The sequence below is a fragment of the Betta splendens genome, chromosome 2 (genome assembly GCF_900634795.4).
Source record: "Betta splendens chromosome 2, fBetSpl5.4, whole genome shotgun sequence".
NCBI classification, from domain to species: domain Eukaryota; kingdom Metazoa; phylum Chordata; class Actinopteri; order Anabantiformes; family Osphronemidae; genus Betta; species Betta splendens.
In genome coordinates, this window is record NC_040882.2 from 10,397,212 (window position 1) to 10,422,202 (window position 24,991).

General features: G+C 44.1%; 4 protein-coding genes across 7 annotated transcripts in view; 2 read left to right on the forward strand and 2 right to left on the reverse strand.

The window, feature by feature from the left end:
* Nucleotides 1-4,063, reverse strand: part of gca (grancalcin) — a 5,227-nt gene extending 1,164 nt beyond the window's left edge. Inside the window, exons 1-8 of one of the 2 annotated variants that reach the window (XM_029167382.3) lie at nt 3,902-4,063; nt 2,420-2,668; nt 2,107-2,176; nt 1,184-1,227; nt 900-1,047; nt 737-769; nt 205-318; nt 66-124 (exon numbers count right to left, since the gene is read on the reverse strand). In XM_029167382.3, the coding sequence (XP_029023215.1) occupies nt 66-124; nt 205-318; nt 737-769; nt 900-1,047; nt 1,184-1,227; nt 2,107-2,176; nt 2,420-2,668; nt 3,902-3,925 (741 nt within the window). In that variant the 5' untranslated portion in view covers nt 3,926-4,063. The remainder of the gene's footprint in view (nt 1-65; nt 125-204; nt 319-736; nt 770-899; nt 1,048-1,183; nt 1,228-2,106; nt 2,177-2,419; nt 2,669-3,901) is intronic. The other variant, XM_029167392.3, reaches the window with a different exon arrangement.
* Nucleotides 4,064-4,834: 771 nt separating this feature from the next.
* Nucleotides 4,835-13,992, forward strand: LOC114851201 (dipeptidyl peptidase 4-like). Its single transcript, XM_055503024.1, has 27 exons — nt 4,835-5,079; nt 6,842-7,391; nt 7,478-7,565; nt 7,997-8,092; nt 8,384-8,475; nt 8,547-8,621; nt 8,712-8,764; nt 8,926-8,998; nt 9,120-9,240; nt 9,541-9,695; nt 9,789-9,886; nt 9,960-10,089; nt 10,528-10,566; nt 10,815-10,913; nt 11,015-11,085; nt 11,419-11,472; nt 11,540-11,652; nt 11,733-11,780; nt 11,854-11,958; nt 12,119-12,188; nt 12,267-12,461; nt 12,646-12,700; nt 12,822-12,921; nt 13,017-13,075; nt 13,192-13,264; nt 13,366-13,439; nt 13,541-13,992. The coding sequence occupies exons 2-27, from the start codon at nt 7,389-7,391 to the stop codon at nt 13,631-13,633; spliced, it is 2,232 nt and encodes a 743-aa protein (XP_055358999.1). The 5' UTR covers nt 4,835-5,079; nt 6,842-7,388; the 3' UTR covers nt 13,634-13,992.
* A 1,014-nt stretch (nt 13,993-15,006) lies between these two features.
* Nucleotides 15,007-17,367, forward strand: LOC114865985 (glucagon-1-like). Its single transcript, XM_029167559.3, has 6 exons — nt 15,007-15,142; nt 15,218-15,324; nt 15,949-16,116; nt 16,292-16,408; nt 16,823-16,945; nt 17,044-17,367. Exons 2-6 carry the CDS (start codon nt 15,227-15,229, stop codon nt 17,066-17,068), a joined length of 531 nt encoding a protein of 176 aa, XP_029023392.3. The 5' UTR covers nt 15,007-15,142; nt 15,218-15,226; the 3' UTR covers nt 17,069-17,367.
* Nucleotides 17,368-17,720: 353 nt separating this feature from the next.
* The window catches only part of LOC114865947 (sodium-driven chloride bicarbonate exchanger-like), a 28,336-nt gene continuing 21,065 nt past the window's right edge, over nt 17,721-24,991 (reverse strand). For 2 of the 3 annotated variants that reach the window (XM_029167506.2, XM_029167515.3), the window contains 12 exons: nt 24,193-24,298; nt 23,394-23,555; nt 22,866-22,979; nt 22,560-22,721; nt 22,220-22,471; nt 21,824-21,892; nt 21,568-21,741; nt 21,357-21,479; nt 21,222-21,286; nt 20,800-20,913; nt 20,431-20,468; nt 17,721-20,004 (listed from right to left, as the gene is read on the reverse strand). In XM_029167506.2, the coding sequence (XP_029023339.1) occupies nt 20,456-20,468; nt 20,800-20,913; nt 21,222-21,286; nt 21,357-21,479; nt 21,568-21,741; nt 21,824-21,892; nt 22,220-22,471; nt 22,560-22,721; nt 22,866-22,979; nt 23,394-23,555; nt 24,193-24,298 (1,354 nt within the window). In that variant the 3' untranslated portion in view covers nt 17,721-20,004; nt 20,431-20,455. The remainder of the gene's footprint in view (nt 20,005-20,430; nt 20,469-20,799; nt 20,914-21,221; nt 21,287-21,356; nt 21,480-21,567; nt 21,742-21,823; nt 21,893-22,219; nt 22,472-22,559; nt 22,722-22,865; nt 22,980-23,393; nt 23,556-24,192; nt 24,299-24,991) is intronic. The other variant, XM_029167523.2, reaches the window with a different exon arrangement.

Consider the following 24,991-nt stretch of genomic DNA (forward strand, 5'->3'; position numbering starts at 1 on the left):
CCTGACTTCATACTGGCGTCGTATATTTGGTCATTGAAACAGAACATAGGGAAAAAAAGACCTACATCATCGTACTGGAAGGTGACGGCGCCCTGCTGCATGGTGTCTCTTCGCCTGAAGTTCTCTGTAACAGAAAGAGTAAACAGTCAGAGCACCGGGGGACAAAGTTAGAACTGATCAGGCTGCAGCGGCAGCGCTTGGTACCTGTGAGGGTTCTCAGTTTTACACAGCAGGCCACGTAGTCGTCGAAGTAGATTCTCCCTCCTTTGTTGTAGCGCTTGATGATGGCGTTCAGAGACTGAGGACTGACGCGGTAGCCTAAGGGAGAGGAGGAGAGCAGCTCAGTTTAATCCCTAAGACCTTCAAATGAAACAGGAAAATCTAATTCCATTAGCAAATTGATGTGGACAGATGAAGCAGCAAGATGGCACCAGTCCCGGAAGTGGCATCTTAGAGCATCTTTACCACTAATGGTGAAAGGCAGCCAAGAGATCAGACATTTGCATTTGTAATTATGCTCAGTGTAAGCATGAGGTTAAAATAGTGATTTAATCTATTCAAAATAAAACACAAGACGTGCACAAGAAAAGGGCTGTAGCTCATTGAGTACAGCTGACAACTATCCAGGAGAAACATAGCACAATTATAAAAAACCTCAGTTCTGTCAAATATATGCAAATGTTTGTACCATGCGCTTATTAAATCCCAGGTCTTAGTCTAACCCTGAACTACTTACACTGACTTTCATGCTTTGAAGCATTATGTCCCTCTGTAACAAAAGCACCAGAGAAACATACAGTAAGGGCCGTGGACTGATGCCCACAGTGCAGATCAAAGAGAGAGGTTTGATAGGAGACAGATGACACGGATTGATCGTAATGAAGAGCTGTGAGACTCACCCATGGTGTTCAAAGCCTGGTTCATCTCGTGAGGTTCAACAGTCCCGCTCCTGTCCTGGTCAAACATCATGAAGTTCTGCTTCCAGCCGTTCAGAGCCGTGAACAGCTCCTTGAACTCACTGAAGCCCATCTTGCCAGTGAAGTCCCTCTAGAGACGGTCTGGTTAAGCTTTGATAACAGCTGGTCACAGTGTGTATGAGTAGAAAACATTGTGAACAGACTTGTGCCTGTCGGGTTTTTCTTTCAGTCACAACTGAGTTACAACTGAGATACACAAAGGATACGTCAAGCATTGCAATCATGATCCTGCACGTGTCCAGGCTGAAGGCTGTCAAAATAAAACAAGTTAATAATCAGACAACAATCTGCATCTAAGTAAACTAAACTGAAATGAACCTGGAGCGCTTTAATTCTAACAACACCAACATGATGTTCGTGTCACTTTTTGTCATAAATCCTTTAAAGCTACAGCTCATTAATGAACAGAAACAAAGGAGCTACGCAGCCTGCTGAAACACGAGGAACCATGTTGACAAGACCACTTATTCCAGCTTGTTGATGAGAAGAAAAAACACTTATAAAACTATCACCTATTGCTGTAATGAGTCATTAAATCCTACTGAGTGAAGCAGGAACAAAGAATAAAAGCATTATGGCAGTAATGAAACTAATTACAGCACCATTAACAACCTGCCAACGTTGTCTGGTGTCAGATAAAATCTGCTTTTAGGCAGATGTAAATGTACCAGAGTCACCGTCTCACAGCTGATTAAAAGACCACTCCACTGAATTATTTACTTTCTGTATTAAACCATTAGTGTATGTGAAAAAGGTGACGTTAGCGTGTCTATATCTAAAATATAGGGGAGATTGAAGAGGAGGGACAGAGGCATTGTGCACTGTATTGAACAGCCGCTGCTGTTCAATACAGTGGTTCTGTCAGTGTTATAGAAAAGGACACATTCAAACAAACTACTACTATTGATTCGTAACATCAGAAATAAAGAGGAAACATGTAATTAATTAAGCTGTGAGTAAAGCCGCTGCCTGAAAAGTTACGAAATCTAACGCAGCTAAAATGTTTTGTGCAATACAAAATGTTGTAACGCTAAACCGTTAAACAGATTCATACCTGACTTGAACCAGTCTGCAGTGATAAAAACCTGACTGACAGCGTGGCCAGCGTCTGAGCTGGCAGTGAACTTACGCGCATAGCTGCCAGTGAAGCCAGACTGAGTCAGACACCTCTGGAGCTCCTCAGCATCCACCTCCCCGTCCTGCACAGTCACACGGGTCATGGGTCAGTATCTAAGGAGCCCATAGCTCTGTGCTCACTATTACACTGCTAAACTAAAACAAGCAATAGAAATATGTATGGTTTTATGTCAACATTTTGCTGTTTATGCATCTGTTAAATCACTGACTATAACTCTGTATGTAGTGTATTGAAACACACATTAGCTTGTGCTAACCTACGTAGGATAATGAGTTATGGTTATAGTCAGACAACCCCCTCTCACCTGGCCTGCTATGGCTGTGAAGCTGGCCCACATTGGATCGTTGGCAGCAGGGGGTGGAGCACCGTAGGAGCCTGGGAAGCCTCCTCCATATGAGCCATAACCTGCTTGGGGGGGTGCACCCCCCATGGGTCCACCCATGGGTCCTCCTGGCATCCCATGGGGTGGCATCCCCTGACCCGGCATCCCTTGACCCGGCATCCCTTGACCCGGCATCCCCTGACCCGGCATGCCAGGCATCTGACCCCCATACTAAAGCACACAACACAAAGCAGAGCTGCAATTAATAGAAGACAAGGTTGTTTAGGAAATTTTATTTTTGTCATCAGTTTTTCCATCAACAGCGGAAACACACACGCCATGTTTAGACAAGTCAGATGTTAACAGACAGGTTTAAACCTGCTTCACATAGTCCCATCACCTAGTGCTGCATGTCCAATCCTTTTTTTTGAGTCAATATCACAATTTATCTGAAAATGTAAACACAATAACCACAACCTGCATTTTTTGTATTGCTACAGATTCCCAAACATCTTTAGGAGGAAGTGATGACTGAGGGCTGAGTTTATAGGAAGAAATGAACTATTTTCACTCTTTACTTCCCTTTGACCCTCAGGGTAAAAGTACATACCACAGCAGCTCGAGTGACTGGGTCTTATCTGTTAACTATTGGTATCTCATAAAAAGGGTTTACATTGTTACACATGGAACCAATGGCAATATTCATCTGAACATCTTGACAACATCCTAACGCAATAAAAATATGAATGATGCGTAATATAATCTTCCTCAAGTTGCTTCATACTGCCTTTATGCTGTGACTGACCAGGCACCGACACCTCGTTATTAGTTAACCGTTTTCAACGTCACGCTTACTTATTTAAAAGTTAATGGAACACGTTTGAGACACACAACTTGTTAAGGTCCTTCGTACTCATGATATAACTGTACGCGGTGACGTAATGCAGCACTGCCCTCTGGCGCGCCACGCCCACCAGAGGAATGTAATTTACTGTCTAAACTATTAAGCCCTGTTTGTACATGTACAGTAGGAAAAACAAACACGTTTATGTTTCCACGACGTACGTGTGTTTGTGATACACACAACGGAATATAAAATGATCACCTATGGTTAAATAGTAAATACTAAGAAGTCGCTGGGCAGTGGTCTGTCCTGTTGGTCAAACCAAGGTACACACAGTTGGAAGGCGAAAGCTTGATTTGACGTTCCGGAAGACGTGCTCTTACGTTCAAGACCTTTTATAATGAACTTTATGGTTACCAACATGACCAGTCTGGCGTGCACGCTGGCACATGACATGAGCTAGAAACGCAAAGCTTGATAACGTCCAGAGAAAGCGTAAAAACACGTCTCTGCGCGTCTCCGGACTTCCACGGAAACGGTTAGCGCGATGCTAGCGCTTAGCTTCGTGCGCGCGGCTCGTTCCGCGCCGTAGCGTGGCAGTTTAGACGGGACGTACTCACCCCGCCGTATCCAGGATAAGCCATCAGCTCAGAGAAAGCAACCGCGCGCAGGAAATCTTCCGATCGACGCCGAGAATCACACGCACTGTGTCTCCGTCCCGTAACTTCCCGAGAGGTACTAACGAATTGCGTCACCAAACAGCCGGAAGTGCTACGACTGACAGCGGAGGTAACCAATCATTGGGGTAGAGGAGGGAATGGCCCGCCTACATCACAGTCGCACTAAAAAGTACATTAAATAAGAATAAGAATAAGAAAACCTTTAATAGTCCCGCAGTGGGGAAATTACCTCTCACAACAGCAGTACAGATGAGCAAGAATACAGGTACAGAACAGTTTGTGTTGGCACAGTACAAAGCAGTACAGTACAGTTAGAGTGAGTATGAGGTCATTGCAGGGTTATTGCACAGTAATGGGTATAAGATTTGTACCGGTAACAATGTACATGATTGTTCGAGGATTTACACAAATATTGTGCAGAGCAGGTTGCTATGTAAACCACTGATGCAGTGGGTGAGTGACTGTGGTGGGACGTGGTCAACAGTTCTGATTGTACAGTCTGACAGCAGCAGGTAGAAGGGATCTACGATATCTCTCCTTCACACAGCGAGGGTGGATCAGTCTGCTACTGAAGCTGCTCTCCAGAGCAGACAGTGAGTCCTCCAGTGGGTGAGAGACCTGGTCCATGATGGATGTCATGTCATGTCCATGATGATAAAAGCGAAGGAATTATGAAATATGGCAATAAAGTTATTCCGCTCAAAATGTTAATATAGGTTTAAAAAATAAACGTTTACCACCTCCACTTAGCGGGACCCTGTAAAAGTAATGAAGTTGTGTATCACCAATAGATGGTGCTATTGAGGCTTCGCTGGTGCCGCTTCGCATATTTATTTGACGTAAAGGTCAAGGGTCGCATTTCCAGCCGCACCTTTCGGTGCATGCCCACGCTCTTATCGCTCATCTGCTGTGTGAACCATGAAGCAGACTGGCACTAGTGTGAACTGCAGGCCATGTTAAAAGGTGAGAATGTGGATCCCTGAAGGCATCAGAGGAGTTGAGCTGCACAGAGACTTTGGTAAAAGTCAGAAATCCACAAGGCAGCAGCAGCGCGAGCAGGTGTGGATGAAGCCACAGCTTCCTGTTCTCAACAGCTCTTACTTTGCAGAACATCTGCGGTAGGAAATTTGCATTACTTCCTAAATGCATTCATACACTGTTTCTAGTCCAAATTGTCAAGTTCTTTAACCAACTAATTGTTAACAAGTGATCATTGCCTTATAGTTTCTTTATTTATCGGTTCCTTTTTCATCCTCCAAAGTTATGTTTTAATGATGAAATATTAGAACTTTACCAGTACTGCAAGCGGAGTTGTGTTGTTCTGAGGTCAGCTGCTGCTGAACTGCTTTAACCATGTTAACAGAAGCTTCACAAAATCACTAAAAAGCTCTAAAATTGAGCTGTACTCACCCTCAAGCCAAGAACGCCATTATCATCCTAACACACTTCATTTACTGGACTTAAAGCCCAGGCTGTGTGTTTACACCCAAGATAAACAGCAGAGCGTCCCCTCTGGACGGAGCTCAGAAGAAGTGGACACAGTCCGTACGAATCAACAGCAAAAGCCATAAATACAACAAACCAGCTCAAAACCAGCAAAGTACAGCAAGTTGCACGAGATAGATACACATTAGTTTCATCCAAATTAATTAAAAGGGGAGTTTGTTGCCCAGTAACCACCCAGACAATAAACACAGCATCTGTAATAAGATCTGTTTCATGTAGTCAGAATGTGAAGTCTGAAGCTACAGCGCTCTTTCAAACATCTTTCAAACATCACTGAGCAACAAAGCGTGGCCACACACAGTCTGTGCCATCAAAGGCTGGTGCTGAACTCTTTGTGCAGGTAAAGGGCGATGTATGGAAAACCCAGACTGTCCAATCTGAGATGAATCAGGGAACAGGCTGCAGCTCCTCCGGCCTGATATTCACTGAAGCCACACGTGTCCTTATTCACCTCTCTCACAGTACACTGATGTCAATGCAGCCAAATGGGTAATAACATATTTATAATTTACAAGAATTCACAAAACTTTGATATGGCAGCTTCACGTTGGTGCTGTCACGTATTAAAATCAGACAACTGTTCGTTGATATTCCTGATATTCGTGTGTTATAAAGCATCTTAGGTTTATCACACGTAAATAACCCAATACAACAGTGAGTTTCTCAGTTATGTGACCTTTAAGCGCCATCATTTTAATACTTGTGATGCTGCTTTCTCTTCCCTCTTTGTCTCCTCACACTGAGGCTCTAGTACCTGTCCAATAACACATTCGGAGTGACACCTCTGTTTTCAGTGCTAAATGGAGGCATCAATGAAGTAACACTCTTCAAACAAGGCGAGCTGCATTAGGGAAGACATCCACAGACTATTTGTTTGCTGAGGATGTCCGGTGTGAGACGAACAAGTGCACAATATGATGTCTAATCCTCGTAAAGGCACAGCTTCATATTTGTTAAGCTTTTAACGGGCTTTTAGCATTTACTGCCACTCGTCAGCACTTAGAGGGAAACTTCCACAGTCTGAGACGTGTTCGCATGAAATACTCTGATATAAATAACGCTGTAGGACATTAACGATATGCAGAATATGTATGAAATTATATTTATGTCAATTTAAAGGCTTTATCACACCAGTACCGGGACAGGTCCAGTCAGCTGAGGCAGTGGGTGGCAGTGGGTGGCAGTGGGTGAGCGAAGGGCCCAGAGTCCAAACCTGCTTATTAATGTCAACATGATGGAAGGCAGCACATACCTGCAGCCATAGGAGCAGCTACAGTTACAGCACGCTGACCTCTCTATTTACATTAGCTCACACGAGCCGGTCCAGGTTTCACTTCACTGTGAGTGCGATCATGTCTGCTTCCACCTTCACAGGTGCGGTGCGACAGAATTAGACGCCCACTCTAACAGCCTGAGGGGCCCCGCTGTAAATCACAGCACCGTCTCACACGAAGGCGTCTCCTCGGAGCAATTGCCCGTTGATATTAAGTGTCTGATCGGGGCGAAGGAACGACCTGCGGGACGGCGGCCAGACTGCGACGCGTGATGAGTTACGGGCTCAACGTGTTTTTATGTCATGTTATTCCCCGAGCAAACAGTGTAAGTGCCTATTAAAAGCCCAATGCATCCGTTAATACGCAGTGCAAACGGACTGCCTGCTGCATCCCATAATGCTGCAGCAGCTGTGCTGTACTGTTGTCATGTCACGCACCGCACGTGCAGCGCGACCTGTCACGCACTTCCTCCAACGCGGGGCAGCGTCAACACGGACGAACTTTACTCTGGACGTTTATTGTGCCACCTTTGAAACTTCGAGATAATATTTAAGCCGGAACTTTGCTTCACTGCGCGCTGGAATCGATGGAGTTGTGACCGGGACGGGTGCCGCGCGGAGCGCATCACGCACGCCGGACAAACAGCCATGGTTGGTGGACTGGTGGATACTCACACGTCGCCGCTGTGTTTGGAGCGGCGCGGCTTCTGACGCTCTGTTTGTTCCCCGCCGAGCAGGTTTCCATCGCCAAGATCGTCCTCGGAGTCGCAGGAGTCGCAGTGGTCGTCATCCTGATAGCGGTGCCCACGGCCATATTTTTGAAAGGTGAGTGTTACACGTGTTGCCATTAACCGCCCCAGCTGTTCTGACGCACCGCCGAACACGTCCAAAACTCCTGTAATTACATGACGCGCGCGTAATTACGCACGGTGCGTTAAATGGCCTCTCGTCAAAGCGCTGATTGGAGCATCGTCTACAGTGTGTGACACGTCTATCTGGGACATAAGTCACCGCGTTTAACGTCATGATGGAACAATCCTGCTTCTCTGCTTCAAATAGCCCCACACGCCCCCACACACGCATTAGGACCTTTTTCCAATTTTGACCCAAAACACACGGACGTGAGACATAGTACATGTGTCATTATCATTTATAGCCTCTGCGGTACTTACCTACTTTTATGGTGATGTGTGTGATATCGTATCTGTAGCCTGTGACCTTCCAGTGCCAACTTTGTTTCCCCCCTGTGTCTTCAGAGGAGCAGGCAGAAAACAAGGGGAGGTCTTTCACCCTGGAGGATGTTTTCAACAGTTCGCTGAAACCCAAGTCCTACGGCATGATGTGGATCTCAGGTGAGAGTGACATTAGGGCGGTGGGAGGTGAGGATGCTCCTGCAGGCCGGGCGTCTGCACTGTCAGCGTATCACTGTGCATCGCTCTTTTTAAAATTCATTTTCAAATCAATAAAAGTGAGCGTCTGCGAACAGCAAACCCAGCTGTGACCGCCCGCCCTGTATCCCACCACCAGCTTCACGATTCAGTGGCACCTGCTGCCTCCAGACCACCTCATCATCAACCGCCGGCTGCTGAATGTCCAGCTCTGCCGCGCTGTACAGTCACTGTCCTCTCGTCTCCCAACCGCAGATCACGAGTACCTGCACAGGTCTGACGGCGCCGTCTACCTCCACGACGCGGCCACTGCTTCGTCCGCGGAGTTCCTGAGCAAAGACCTATTTGTGAGTCTCCAGCACAAATCCCTCACGTCTCCACTTTTCTTTGTGTTTTAATGTCTGATGTTCTCGCACAGGCACAAACGGACGCCTACGACTACCAGCTGTCTGCCGACCACAAGTATGTTGCGTTCATGAGCAACTATTCCAAGGTGCGGTCGACGTTTGACTTCTCCCTGTTTCATTTACATGTTTCCTTCCACTTCCGAGCGATCACATGTTGTTTTGTTCTGTCCCTTTAGTTGTGGAGACATTCATTTACTGCTTCATATTCACTTTATAACCTGGAAACAAAGTGAGTACTGTGGCGTGACCAGATATTATATTAACCCTTCTGTAATTATTTGACTAGTGAAATCTTAAACTAGCGGCTGTAGAGCATGTTTGAAAGAGCAGCAGCTGCTCCACAGGTGCACAATTCTATGCATTTTTTTTTTCATTCCAACTGGATTTCAGGAATTTCATCTCACCCGCTGATGTTCCCCACGAAGTGCAGTACTTCTCCTGGGCTCCTGAAGGGAACAAACTGGTGAGCCCGGACGTCACACACACAACATTTCAGGGTCTGAGCGGACGATAGACAAATGAATCAACGTTTTCCAAGCGCTTGAATGGTGGCGAATGTGTTTTCTGAACCTTTGTGCTTCTAGGCCTTTGTCTGGGAAAACAATGTGTACGTGAAGAGCAGCCCTGATTCCCCACGACAGCAAATCACCTTTACCGGCCAGAACAACCTGATTCTGAATGGGATAGCAGACTGGGTGTATGAAGGTACGTTCATGCCATGACTCCACTTCGCAAAAATACATCAACAAAAGCAAATTCAACATCAACTTATTTAAATTTTAACACACATATATACATTATACCAATAGAATCTAGGTATATTTTGCATGAATTTGAATCATGGTCCAAAGATGGAGTGAAGGAATTGTTGACAATGAAGATGTAGATGTTATGATAATGTCGTGATGCATTGCAGATGTGCTACATCGCACACATTTCTAGTGCAGCTACGCTTTAGCTCTCCACATGAATCCTAACTCAGCTGCATCCTTCCCCGGCATCCAGAGGAGATGTTCTCCAGCACTCAGGCCCTGTGGTGGTCCCCTGGAGGGAAGTATTTGGCTTATGCTGAGTTCAATGACACCGAAGTCCACACCATAGAGTACTCTTGGTACGGGGAGGGCCAGTACCCCACTACTGTTTCCATTCCATACCCAAAGGTGAGAGCATCCATCCCCAGCTGGACTTTAACAAGGACTCCTTCCTGGTGCGTTCATGCTCAGTGGGATTTTTATTTTTCATCTCTTCTGCAGCCTGGTACTCCCAACCCGGTTGTGAGGCTTTTTGTTGTGGACACCGACAACTCAACAAGCGTGTCTGAGGTTCTCGTCCCAGATTCATTCAGCTACAGGTACCAGTTCACTTGAGACACTGCGCAGTGATAAAACACAAGGCGTTCACGTGTCCTCTCCTCCTGCCCTCAGTGAGCACTACCTGGCCAGCGTTACCTGGGCGACAGATGCTCGTCTTGCCGTGCAGTGGCTGAACAGGACGCAAAACCACCTCCTGCTTCAGATCTACAGCTTTAGTGGATCCAGGTGGGATCCTGAGGAGGTACATCATGATAACGCGTTGCTTTTATTACTGCAGCAGGACAATATTTACCTGCAGTGTTGCTCTGATAAACCTGTCAAGCAGTGTCTTGATTAGCACAGAAACCATGTAAAAGATAAGCTCAAGGTTTATAGACCATTAAATAGTTTATTCCATCTAAATTCCAATGCGTCAGGCTCTGCAGGTTCAAACCGGCCGCATCAAAACACTTTGGGGATCTGTCCCATCATTCATTTCAGCTGCTCTCTAATGACTTGTACAAGAAGCTGTAGTTATTAAACACTAAGGTTGTGCTAACACGCCTCCTTGCGCTAACACACACAGATGTTTAGCGTTTAAACTATTATTCATTGGTAGCTTAAGTGTCTGCCTGGATCCTGTGGCCTTTGATCATCAACCCTTGCAGCTGTAATCACCAGTTGTCTGTCTTTTTTACAGAAACTGGAAGTGATGAGCACCAGCGGTTGGATCGGACGGGTACGTTTGGGAAACTGTTAAACAATATCTGCTGATAAGCAGATAAAGGAGCAGCACCAAGAATGAATGTGTCCAAAGAGCAAATAGCTTGTGTTTATCACTCTGACACGTTTATTTGAATGTTTGGTACGAGACCAGTGTCTGTGCTGCTCTATTGAACCAGCCTTCAAAGCTTTGACAGACTCTCATAGAAACACTGTTGGTTTTACTGTACATCATGTAGTATATCACAGGCGGGTTCTTCTCAGTTCTCCCCACCAGAACCTGTGTTTACTCCAGACGGGACCAGCTACTACCTGCTGATGAGCGACAGCAGCGGATACAAGCAGGTCCACCAGGTGGTCGGGGTAGGTGGGCACATCGGTCTGAGCGGTAAACTTAGAACAAATCCCGCTCAGGTCATTGCAGCATGTACCCACCCGCACGCGTTCTGGTTCTCGTCATGCAGGGCTCCGCTAAAGCGATCACCTCTGGAGAATTTGAGGGCATTGACATTCTGAAAGTCACTGCGGATAGCGTGTAAGTTACCGGCGGCTGCCTGGGCCTGCGTGGAACCCATTGTCAGCTACCACAATTCATAATTCAGTGGATGAACCACATCAATCATGCTGTATTTCATGTTTGTACACGAAGGCTGAACCTGGTTTGATTCTACATTCATGTCCAACAATTCGTTCTAGGCTGCGATAACTAGAGCATTCTCCATCCAGACATAATCTGTTCATGTGACTGATTTCCATTTTTTGAAACTCCTAAAGCAAACAAGTTCATTCCACAAAATGTTCTGTTCAAGAGTAATATTACTACGACTATACTGGTGTGTGCCATATAATTTTTCGAATTCCTCCTCAGATATTATTCAAGTAACTTTAATGGCAAAAGGCCAGGAGGAAGAAGTCTATACAGGTGGGGCTTTTATTTTGAATTCACAACTTTTACTTCGTCAGACTGACAGTGTGTGCTTGTGTGTTAGATGGAGCGAACAAAGTCACACTTGTCTGAGTTGTGAGATGAATACAAGCAACTGTCAATATGAGTCCGCTTACTTCAGCAAAAATGCCTCCTTCTTCCGCTGGAGCTGTCATGGTCAGTCATTCATTTTGTTTACCTGTAGTCGTAGATGTAGAAATACACAGCGCTAATACTAATGTATCATGGGTTTGAAGGTCCGGGCATTCCATTCCATTCTCTAATGGATAATAGGAATAAAAAAGGTCAGCTATAAAAAAAGATATTTATTTAATTGTTATAAGTTTTTTTTATTATAATCTTTTTCTATATTTGTAGTGATGGAAATAAGACATTTGGAGAACAATAATAAGTTTGAGAGCTTGATATCCGACATCCAGATGCCCACGATGCTACGCAGCTCCATTCCACTTTATGGATACAGTAAGTGCTTTCAGGAATGACCGGGCAGCAATTAGCTACAATGAGTCAAAGTAACTTTACACCAGAGAACAAATTTCCACTATCAAGTAAATTTATGCTTTCATTTTTTCTCCTATGAAGCTATGCTGAATTTTTCTAATAAATTAATATATTTTGACAGATCTCTGGTACCAGATGTTTTTGCCTCCAGGCTTTGACAAATCCAAGAAGTACCCTTTACTGATAGACGTGTAAGAGCTTAAATTAAATAGCAGCAATGAAAGGTGATAAATGTAGCGCTTAACAGTAATTCTTGTCCAACCTTTCAGTTACGCAGGTCCCTGCAGCCAGAAAGTCGACTTCGTCTACAGGGTGAGCTGGTCCACGTTCCTGGCCAGCACAGAGAAAATCATTGTGGCCAGCTTCGACGGAAGAGGAAGTGGTTACCAGGGCGACAAGCTAATGCATGAAATCTACAAACGTCTGGGAACCTATGAGGTGGAAGATCAGATAACGGCAGCCAAGTAAGGAAAGCTAGGACCAGTTCAGACAAGTCAAGCAGCCTGGGCCCTTTCCAACGAGAGCTAGTTAAAACTGGATCGCACTAGTCGCTCCCAGCGCCCACACAGACGGACTGGAGCAGAGTCACCACAGTACAGCATGATCACGCAACGTAACCCTGAAATAGGTTTCCATTTCCGTTCTCAGGGAATTCATCAAAATGGGCTTCATTGACAAAGACAGAGTTGCTATTTGGGGCTGGGTAAGGATTTTTGACACTCTGCAGGGTAATAAATGACTAAACGTTAATGTTTGACCCGTCTGTCACACGTGAAGCTGTCGTTAAGAGCTGACTTATAACAGCAAGCTGGTTTTCCTCCCAGTCCTACGGTGGATATGTCACATCCATGGTTCTGGGCTCTGGCAGTGGAGTCTTTAAATGTGGGATGGCAGTGGCCCCCGTCTCCAAATGGGCGTATTACGGTGTGTTACTGTCTGTTCGGGCACATCTGTCACGTTCCCCATCATTCGGGGACCAATTCTTTAACTTTACTAACACACTGAGCTGCTCATTCCAGATTCCATCTACACAGAGCGGTACATGAGGGAACCCTCGGATAACCTCCACTTCTACGCTGTAAGTTTAGCGCTCGCGGGCTTCCCGATGTTAAGACCATAGTCTCTGCTCTCTGGCGCGATGGGAACGACTCCATCTTCTCTTTCCTGCATTAACACAAGTGTGACTGTGTGCAGAACTCAACGGTAACTGAGAGGGCCAAGAACTTCCATTCAGTCCAGTACCTTCTGGTTCATGGCACAGCTGACGGTGAGTTACAACGGATCATAATGTAAAATAAATGGCACAAACTAAATACAAACATAGAAGTCGCAGCCTTATTTTTTATTCATTTCTTTGTGCTGTTGTAGACAACGTTCACTTCCAGCAGGCGGCTGAGATATCAGAGGCTCTGGTGGACGAGCAGGTGGACTTTGAGGCAATGGTGAGTATTGTGGAAGCACTAGACACTGAGTTTAATCCATATGGAAAAGATTGTTGGTTGTGTGGACTGGTGTTAGTAAAGAACCCTGAATCCTCCTCCAGTGGTACACGGACAAGGATCACGGACTGTCCGGATCAGCCAACAAACACGTCTACACTCACATGACTCACTTTCTACAGAAGTGCTTCGCCTGACGTCCACAGCATCACCGACACGTTTTCCTGTCACATGTGAATTAAAACATGATTTGGATTGTACCCGCACGTTTGAATTAGAAGGTCCCAAATTTCATCAAATTTTGAAAAATGTTTTTTTGCTTATAATGTAATGAAAACAAAAATTCTGACATTTAATTTTTATACTTTGTGCATTTAACCTTAAAACAGTCAGTACTTGACTTGTGGAACAACATAGTCTTTTTACAGTATTGTATTAAATGATGTAAACTCTTTGCATTTTTTATTGATTTTTGACTTTACTACAGGTATGAATGTGTTGACTGTTTGATGTACTCTCGTGTTTTTTTACATAATAAACATTTAAATAATTCTAACCTTTAGGTATTGTTTGGTAAATCTGTGGTTGTGAAAACTCCATAATCTTCTGTCTGCGGTTGACTGAGTGGTGGAAGAAAAAGTTGTTGTTGATTGAAAAAACAAATCAACCTTTTTTGGAATAGGTCTCATTTGCTTTAGATACAGATTTAATTACATGATTGCACACACTGGGTTTGTGTTAGGAAGACATCTCTTCATGCCCCAATAAACGGAGTGAATGAGTACAACAAGCAAACCCGTTTTAGACACATCGATGTAGCTGCTGTGGACACATCTTTACAGGTTGAGTGTGTCAGTAGAGCCACAAACTCACCTCCAAGCATTGAGGTACCTGCATGATTAATTATCATCGTCATCAGGACAACGTTCCATTTTGTGAATTCCATTTTTTTTTTAAAATAACAAAAAAAAAAACAACGTAACATGTTGATAGTGGTGCATTTTTAAAATGACTAAAAGTTAACATTTTATGTTTCAAACATAGCTGAAAAAGACATTTAGCAAGAGTAGCAGGGTCAGTGCTCCTACTTTGCACTATGAGAACATGACGTATAATCATTATCTTAGAAGGTGCTCTGCTCATGCATGAATGTCTTTTTTCAACATATGTACTGTATGCTACTGTATTTGACAGGATATGAACATTAGGCGTTTGAAAGGTATTGATTATATTTTTTGAAGCTGCGCATTGTAAAACAGTGACAACCACCAGCAATGTTAAACACGTCAATACCGTATACTGCATCTTTTAAATCTGATCGAGAAGAACCGACAAATACAGAACCACTGCCCAGATATGACAGGGAACATGTCACTTCCCATCAGGATGACATATTGTAGTAGCCTATTGCCCCAACTGCCTGTTTGACAGGATAAGTTGTGTTTGTTTGATTTAACACCTAAGTACCAGCTGGCATCACGGATGAACGGCACCTTTCCTATCTGTACTAATGCCGTGCTTCATTTGGCCCATGGAGCAGGGCCTGTGCCTAATGGGTTGAGAGTAACAGGTGGATGGGACCCACCTGATCCGGCATTGGCCCCTCCCACTATCATAGTATATAAGGCACATAATAAAAGAGGGCAGTTAGTTACAGCCACGCAGAGGAATTAACAGCACCAGTCTTCGGAAAGAACCCAGAAACAGTGAGTAGCGATTTACGACCAAACTGAATCCGTGTGTCGTTAGCTTTGTGGTCTAATGTTCTTCATCACTGTCAGGTTTCAACCATGAAAACCATCTATTCCTTGGCTGGCATCCTCCTGGTCCTCAGCTTTGTTCAGAGCAGCTGGCAGGTCCCTCTGCATGACACTGAGGACAGCTCAAGGTACAGAGATCACGCCTGGACTCCTTCTTTCTGGATAGAGCATCACATTTTCTGCTCATTCAAAAATTGTCACGATTTATACAGAAAAGAAAACCCAGTCTTTCAATCTGGACTTTCTAAAAGAGAACTGGCAACTGGAAGTGGAGAATAATTTAATAAAATTACTTAAAATTTAAAATCTGCAAATAAATGAAAAACGTCAGGCAACATACTGCACAACATTTACATTTAATTAAGGATTAGAAAAATGTGCGTCACAACAAGAGAAAGAGAGGAATCATAATGCATCAATATTACACAGAATGGGAAATGAATATTTATTGCATCCAGATTTAAGTTTTTGATGAAAACCTTTTAAAATACGCAAATTAAATGATAATGTTAAGTTTTACATAAATGATCACACAAATTCATCTTTATGATGAGCTGAGTTGTTTAATGCAGACAGGTGTTCCTTACATATTCTGTGATTTATTGTAGGAATATTGCGCACTTGCTGGACTTCCTAATTCTCATTATTGTTCTAATTGAAATATTTCGGCCTTTCATAACACAGTCGTGCTCCTTTGTGATAACTCTGTGTATTCGCGTGCATTCGGACTGTCGGCCTGTGTTGCCCTGCAGTTTGGAGGCTGCTGACGGCACGTTAGCGGACGAGCTGAGGGAGCTGTCGAGCGTGAAGAGACACTCAGAGGGGACGTTCTCGAACGACTACAGCAAATACCTGGAGGAGAGGAAGGCGCAGGACTTTGTCCGGTGGCTGATGAACAACAAGAGGAGCGGCTCAGTGAGGTGAATCCAACCGCATGTTCTGACACGGGGGCAAAAAGGGCCTCGAGGCAAATCTGAAGGCTCTGCGAGATAATTCATTGGAGTCAGCTGTCACATTAACACAGCACAGTAAAATGAATCCACATTAATTGAGAAATAGCATCAGATATTCAACTGGCTCTTTTTGCCTCTCCAGCTCAGCAGAGAAGCGCCACGCGGATGGTACCTTCACCAGCGACGTCAGCTCCTACCTCAAGGACCAGGCAGTCAAAGACTTTGTTGCCAGGCTGAAGTCTGGACAAGTCAGAAGAGAGTAGGCTCTCCCTCACTGCTTCTCCTCCTGCTCCTCTTCCTCCTCCACCACCACAAACCTTAACAGCGCTGACTCTGTCTGATTCCACCATGACCAGAGACGCAGAGCTGATCAACTGCTTCTTGTGCCACTTTTACGCTTCCTTCGCTTTGTCTCTTGATGTTTCCTGTGGTTGTGCTACAATAAATCACCTGAAATGCTGCCCCGTGTTGATTGATATCTTACTGAGGTCTGTTTGATTTTCGACACAAAACTCGGGAGTGGAATATGAACCAATCATAAAGCCACCACACTTCGAACCAATGAGAAAAATCCTGATTTTTAACGCTGGACTTTGAATGGCAGGTTTGCACAGCGTGGGGTAGCTGCCTCTTAGCGGCGGTGTTTACATTGTGCGTCTGTGTACACACACAGATCTGAAACATTCAGCAGGAGGCATGTTGATGGAAGCTTCACCAGTGATGTGAACAAGGTGCTGGATTCTTTGGCTGCCAAGGAATATATACTGTGGGTCATGACCTCCAAGCCTGTGGAAAGGTAAAGCTCTGTCCCATGTTCGATGGGACAAATGTTAAAGGTGTGTTTTTGCTCATTGGATGTGTGTGATGGTGGGACGACTCTCTTTCTTTTTCCAGTAAGAAAAGACGAGATGACCAGTGAGGCGTGAAGGACTCCCTCTGCGCTGCACACAAAGCCATAGATTTAAAGTGGGAATGGAAGCCATACTGCTTTGCATGTTGTAATGCCAACACCATATTTAATTTTGTAAGTTATTTTTTTTAGCTATTTACAGTGTGTTGTGCAAAGATACACGAAATCTTCCACAGTGCTGACCAGAGGGAAAACACCAAATTCAGGGAATATTTTTTCTACAAATTTAAATTATTTTCTATATTTTTGAAGAGAAAGAACACAGTGAGTGAAGACTTAGGCACACGATAAAAAACATGCCATGCACAAAGTTACACAAAATGAAGTGTTTCATTTAAACATATAAAAAAGGAAACTGAAAGAATCTCAATATTTAATTTTTAACCTAATTATTAATTAATCCTAACCTCAATAAACTGAAACTAATATGATTAAAACTGTGTTGATATGTGTAATAATATGGTCATTATGTCAACATGTCATTATGTGAAGCTATAAACGTCAGTAACTAAATTTCCAACGTACACAACAGAAGCATATATATGCAACAGTCAACAAGGCAGGTGGTTGGCGAAAAGGCATAGAAACTCAAATAGCCATGACCTCTGACCTTCACCTGGGACCACAATAGGGACCAATAAATGACAACACAAAGTTCCAGCAGCGTTTAATACCTTTATTTATGCTCTCACTCACTCACTCTCTCACCCTCATTAAACAAATCACAACGGCTCTGAACTGAAAACTTGTTTTCTATACAGGTGTCTTGAATTATTAAACAGAAAGTGTACCGCAATCACTACCCATTTTAAGGCAGAATTCCACAAATGTGGCCAAAATGTTTGATACTGATATAATTTTGACCAATTATTAGTTTCTCTAATCAACTAAGAACAATCAGTTAAACAATGGGAAAAAGAAAAATCTACTGTACAACGAAAATCCTGCAATGTTAGTAATATATTAGTAACATTTGACATGAATAAAATATACTATGTATTATACATTGTTGAGATTTTTTACCATCATTTTATCTTGTTGCCCTTCCCAGAAAAAAAGGTATTATTGCATCTCAAGAATAACCACAGTCCTGCAATAAGACAGTTTGACTATCATGCAGGTTTTTTTTAAAAAACCTATTAGCTTCAGATGCTAACACATTGAGGATCAAAGGAGATTACATGTCCATGGATGACGCCTACTGACATGATGACAGAGTGTGCAGGTGGAAAACATAGAGCACTCTGTACAGACATCCTAAAGAGTTTTAAAAAGCAAAGGCCAAGGAGCTAGACACACTCAAAGTTCCCAATCTATGCTGCCATGCTAGCTTTTAAGTGCCAGTTTCCAATAGGCTGTCAACAAAAATAGCTAGGAAATAGTTTCACATTATCAGAAATACGATTTGATTTTCCATGAGTTAGTTAAGGGGATTATGTCTGTGCTGTTAACACAAGAAACAAACAAAAAAAAAAAACATTGTTTTTATAGACCCTTTGCAGTGGTGACGTAGCCGAGCTGTGAGCTCATTTTAGCAGCTGGAATGCAGCAGAGAGCTTGTTTGTCCCAACATTCGTTGGTCAAAAACACACACCATCCTTGTGTGTACTGTACGTAAGCAGACAAGTCGCTAGATGCATCGAGGGTACGTGGTATTTCATACCGTTGGCTGGCTAGTGATCACTATGTTAATTGATCATGAATCACCAAGCGCTTAAAAACTGTGGTCCTAATAGGAATCCGTAAGTGAGTCCACCAGTGAAATGTTGATTGTGGCAACTGGACACAACAACCAGACATGGTGATGCTTTTTTTTACTTTAGACAGAGCCAGGCTAATGGTTTACCCAGTTGTGCCACTTGTGCTAAGCTGTGTTAACCAGTCAAAGCTAAGAAAAAAGTGCAAGCAAGGATGCTAATTAGTAAGTTTTATCTTATTTTATTTCCATTAGAGCCCGGATAGCTGTTTGTGCTAAGCTAAGATGAATAAGGCAAAAAATATTGGGCAGGCAGAATGCTATGTGTTGAACGTTAGCTTATTCAGATCCCCCTGTTTTTCTGCGTTGTGCTAGGCTATGTCTGCTAGCTTAAAATAATTAGCACTGAATCAATCCTCTCACCCGATTCATGGAAAGAAAGCCAATAAGTGCATTTCTCACTTTGTAAACCTCTTTCCTTCACTGGCCAAGGAAAATGTGCAATAAGAAGACATTTTTATTTTAGCAATGGCAGAGACCCTGGAGTGATATGAGCTGTCACCATCACAAAACATTTAGATATACAGAATATATAAAATGTATATTTAATACTTTGAAAAAATGTACTACATCTGCTAGATAGCCAACCCTTTGAGATACCAGTTAGTAATGACAAAGATCTACTGTAGGTTTTCTGTTGTGAAGTGTGTGGAGACAATAGCGGCATTAAATACTGCGCACAAACACGTGCTTCGATGTGGCAGGTTTTTAAAAGGACAACTTGCAGTTGTTGGAAAAATATACAAACATACAAAATACAAATAAAGTTTAAAAACTGTTTAAAACGTTTATGTAATTGGCCCATTGACACAGCAGTTACTGTAAGTGTCATATAATCCTGTCTCGCTTCTGTTGCTGGTATCACCAAACACCGATATACAGAACCGGACACAACCGGGTCCGACTCCTCACTGCTAATACTGTTTCTAACGAGATTTTCTTTGTTTTACACAATTGTACACAGACTTACATGACAAAAACACAGTGTAGCACAGTACAAAGGTGGTTGAGTGTGGCACGGTACAGATTTTCTGTTGTTGTTTTTTTGTATTTATTTATTTTTATTTTTACGTTTACCGGTTGGCGGCACGGTGGCACCGCCAGCACGTGTCATCACAAACTCGTCTCCCGGTCCAAGCTCTTCTCGTGCCTCCGCCGCTTATGTCGCTTCTCACCGCCACTGGTGCAACTGCCCAAAATGAGAAGTTCAAGTTAAAAAGTGAAATCGGTAACACTGAAGCTGAGTATACAAGGGCAAATGTGTACATTTTAGTTCATCCGTCATACTCCGCATGCACAGTGCATATGCATTGCAGGTGCCAATTAACTCAGACCACACGACATGCAAATATGTCTCCTATGGGGTGTTAGTGCTCTGCCCTAATATTTCATGCCCTGTGCTGTTAGATTCACTGAGACCTACTGTTATTTGCCGTCCAACCTATACATCATTCTGCTACGGACATCATAAAATGTGCCTTTAAAATAACGTGCACACCCAGGCAACACACACACATCAATTACTGATTTAGAATGTTTCCATAGTAATCATAGCACAGATCATCACTGTTTTTTCTCATGCAACGTTCAGGGACTGGGACCAGGAGCTACTTACCTTTGGGATATCGGCTTCCGAGAGGTTAGGAGGGGGAGCTTAGGGATGAAATGGAATGAGAGAGGCAGGCAGGAGATACTGTGTTAGTCTGCTCTGTGGGAAACCTGCCAGGGCAAGGCTGCTCTTAGACAAAGCTTTTCATCTAAACACACCAGCTTCTCGCTTTACTGGAAACATAAAAACTGAATGTGCCTTGAGGTTCCAATAATAAAAAGCTGCCACCTAAACACACTAGTCCCCCTCTTGTTTGACCCAGAAAAACTACACACAGAATGTGACATCAGTCTATGCAGCACTATGTAGTGTAGCCCTCTGCTTAATTACTGGAGCTGATCTGGATATGAGAGTGATGAGGCTGAGGAGGCTGACCTCTTAACACTTGCTTCCTTCTTAGCACTCTCCGCAGGGCTGACACCCTTCATCACGCTCCCGAAAGATCCTTTAGACATCTCGTCAGAGATGTTCACTGTGGCTGGGTCACTCCTTTGCAAACACATCACATAGAATGACACAAAGTATTATTTCAATGTCAGCTTTGAGTTCTCCCTACTGTAGAGCTGTATATGGAGAAAACTTCAAAATCAATCCATAGGTACAGTATGGGAAACATCGAAGAAGAGGCAAAGATGGAACTGTGTAAATGAATTCATTTAGCCTGATTCTCCAAATGTACACATGAACGCTGTAACAATATAATACAATAATAAAACAATATAATCAGGGAGAACACAGATTTTGTAAAGTCCCACTTACCCAAAAGCAGAATGTGATTAAAAATTGCGAAGCCTTACTTGTAATGCCCTTCCATCGGCACTTGGACGATGCCTTCCTCCTCTGCAATAATACTGTGTTCCTCCTAAAGAAACAGACCTTGTAGTTAAGTTCAGCCATATGAGGCACGTGGGATCTGTGATCCATTACTGCACCTCTTTTGCTGCATCCTCCAGCTTCTTCTTCTTCCACTCTGGCATGAGGTCATCCAGCCAACTGAGTTCTCTCTTAGTGAAGATGAAATCCAGCAGCTTACGGATGAACACTAGCGCTAAGACCTGGAGCAGCAGTAACAGACATCAGTCATACACAGCATCCATTATGCTGCCGGATGTGTAACGCATTTATAAGTTACAGGCGATTTACCATCATGGGAAAGACGATAGCAGCCTTGGAGGTCTTGATGACCCAGAGCAGGACCAAGCAGCTGAGCTGGATGATGGTGAAGAGGTGCACCTTCCTCAGAGGGACGTGGCGCAGGTAGATGAAGTCTGGCTGGTGTTTGGCCGGCATGCCGAACAGCCTGAGGCGATCGAACAGCTGCCCGCATACAGACACTTAGAAACTCATTGCACATTTTTCCACACATACTTCCAGTAGGAGGTAGAGTACGTGGACTTACCTGAATACCTCTAAGTGAGGAGGCCCCCATGTACAAAAAGACTCCATACAGCACAGGCATAGGGATGAACTGGGGATGAAATGGAGACAGACACAGTGTAAACATAAGGTTTGCAGTTTTACTTAATGAATGAATGAATACTTAAAAATATGTGTATAGCAAAATAAGCTGTTGTTTTAAACAACTTAAGAAAAAACTGTGACCAGTGTATTAATTCTACCAAGCAAAAAAATACACATTAGCTCAGCTTCAGGCCTTTAAGGTAGTTTTCATCATTGTCCAGGAGAGGGCACCATCAGCTTGACCTATAGATCTATTAATACCCAATTCAAATCACAATCAATGAAAGCAATGATGACCACATTAAGTGTGGGGCTGTGGGTTTTATCCCCTGACCTTCAGGACAGAGGTCATGAAGACAGAGCAGCCCATCAGCGTGAAGATCATGAGGCCCGTGAAGCGCTGCTCTCTGATGCCCAGGAACTTGGGCTGCTCTCCGGGGGCCGAGCACTCGGACTCCAGCTTCAGGCTGTTCACATGGGAGATGGAGAGCACGGTCGCCGCCACGAACCACGGCAGGCCCATCACGGAGCAAACACCCAGCATCACCCCCACCACGAACAGGTCCAGGTGGTACCCACAGCCTTTCTGCAAGAGCCAGATGAACTGGGGTCACCCACAAGCGCATGTAAAGAGCGCAGAGGTAATTAATTATTTAGACCAAGCTTTCGCAAACCTTCAGTTTGTGCTCTTTCCTGTTGATAATCACTGCTGTGATCTGCTGGTCCATGAAGATGAGGATGGTGCAGAGCAGAGCAGGGATGAAGGTGATGATGGTTGTCCACCAAGGGTTGGGCCCCACAGGGTTTATAACCCAGCCACGATCATCGCGGGTTGGCTAAAGGATCAACACAAGGAATCTGAAATACTGTTCTCATAGCTGATACTTAAAGACCTACTTATTGTGCATTTACTTCATTTGTCCACTTTCTGGATTTATGCCCTGTAAGATTTTAAAGGGGAGATTATCAAGTGAACTTACTTTGAACTTGTTGGGGACCTGTAATTTAGGAGAGGGGATCCCCAGCGCGTAATCTATAAACACCATAGTGAGGATGGTGATGAAGACGGCAAAGTCGCTGATGATGGCCCGCACCTGGGGGGGAAACACATGCCGCTCGTCACAAATTAAAAGACACTACACAACAATTCTCCTGCGCCTCGTGTATCAAGCATTCAGAGTTGTGCTCTCATTTGAGTGCTGGAAATATTGTGCAACAGTCGGTCTACAGTGCAGCACTCATCGCCACAAGGTGGTGCTGGGATACTATAGGTGCCGTGTCAGCATCACGCCACACGTTACGCTCATGAGTGTCATCTCAATGATAAATCATAGAACGTGCAGACATAGAGCAGCCACACAGACTGCAGGATGTGCGCTGTTTTAAAACTCAACCAACAGATGTCAGCATATTATAGAACGACACACTGTGGTGGCTGATAAACCCGCGCACAGGACTGTACCGTTGGTTACTGCAGTATTTGGTGGGGAGTGGTGGACGATGCCTACCTTGGTGGGGAAGTATCGGCTCGTCTTGAACTCCTTGAGGAAGGCGGACATGAAGACGGTGGAGAAGAAGAGGACCACGCACCAGAAGAGCACGTCAGGTATGAAAGGGCCGTGGGGCCCACAGGCGCTGCCTTCAAACTCCCCATGAAACATCTCGCACTCCTACTGGCACCACACGACATGGTGGTGGTGATGATGATGATGATGATGGTGGTGGTGGGGATGATGGTGATATAAATCAGAAAAGCAGGAGAGAGACAGTGAGGACAGTAAGAATGGTTAGAGTGGCCGTGATGATGATGATGAAGGATGCCGGTGTCAGCGAGGAATTAGTGGAGGCATGTGGTGCATTCAAAATATCTGTTTTTTTCAGCACCCTTTCTGTACACAGCACATCGCATGACTCATCTATTACTATGAAATCCCGCCACTGCCTTATGGTTTGTCTAACAAGCATGCGTGGGAGTGACGCAGCATGTCACCACTGGTATAACAGATTAGTGTCTGACAGTGAGAGAATCAGCTCCTCGCGCTGCAGCTCCGTGCTCATCTCATCGAAATCCTGGGAAATCCTGCCCACATGCGCTTAATCCCTGTCCGGCGCTATAACATTCTTTGATAAAGCAAAGGTCCGAGCTGATGGAGACGCATCGTGGCCTCACGCTGCCACTTCAGGAGCCTGTTGCTTACTTTTCCATAACTGCTTATTTACATGATACCCAATACGCCTACCTGTATTTGGTTGATCTCTAGCCTATAGATACCTTTCCATTTAATGTTTCTCCCTAATGCTTCCTACCTTGACCTCCAGCATGGTCCAGTTGACCTGAGAGGCTGTGATGTTTTTCTCCTCCCAGTAGCGCAGGGTCTCATTGCTGGGGTCTCTGGGCTCCACACAAGCACATCTGTGGAGGTCATTTTTCATTAGTTGAATATACTGTATATATACTGTATACTGTATATATACATTTCACTTTTGTGGAAATAAGCAAATACAATTTTAACATCAGTTTAAATTTACAAATCACAAAATAAATTTTAAAAAGCCTCACAACACAGTATAAAATAATTTAGCCTGACTTTGTGTCAAACAGTAGTAATCAATCATCCAAAGCATCCATTTCCAGTGAAGATACCTGTCTGTAACCTCTGTCATGAGTGATGTCTGCAGTCTGCTAATGCTCCAAACAACCTTGCCTGTCTGTAACAGTCTGGCAGACAACTCCCAGGGGGGAATCACACACAGGACCACTAACGTCTTTATGTTAGAGAGCAGAGAGAGGCTGGGTGGCTGCGTACAGGTTTCTACTGGAGCAGGTGAGGTTGACCTCCAACTCAGGCTCAGGCCAGAGTCTCATCATCTTTAGAGGATTTAGCAACAGAGTGAACCAATACTGAGGTGAAGCTAGTTCTATAGTATCCATAGGAGTCGGTACATAGTCAGACATATTTATCCTAAATATAATGGACAGATGACTCAGTAAAGAACTCCACACATTCAACCACAGCCATGGATTTGAAACGCCGTATTCTGCTGGCATTTTACAAAATAAATGTCAGCGTCTCCTGCTGTTCACCACAACAGAAAGAGCTCGCCA

Excerpts from the sequence above, each read along its gene's own strand:
- LOC114851201 (XM_055503024.1), top strand. Across the intron at positions 10,567-10,814 it reads CCAGCGGTTGGATCGGACGG|TTCTCCCCACCAGAACCTGT; the intron begins GTACGTTTGGGA and ends GGTTCTTCTCAG. Across the intron at positions 11,473-11,539 it reads GGAGGAAGAAGTCTATACAG|ATGGAGCGAACAAAGTCACA; the intron begins GTGGGGCTTTTA and ends CTTGTGTGTTAG.
- LOC114865985 (XM_029167559.3), top strand. The coding sequence starts at position 15,227 with ATGAAAACCATCTATTCCTTGGCTGGCATCCTCCTGGTCCTCAGCTTT. Across the intron at positions 15,325-15,948 it reads GACACTGAGGACAGCTCAAG|TTTGGAGGCTGCTGACGGCA; the intron begins GTACAGAGATCA and ends GTTGCCCTGCAG. Across the intron at positions 16,409-16,822 it reads TCTGGACAAGTCAGAAGAGA|ATCTGAAACATTCAGCAGGA; the intron begins GTAGGCTCTCCC and ends GTACACACACAG.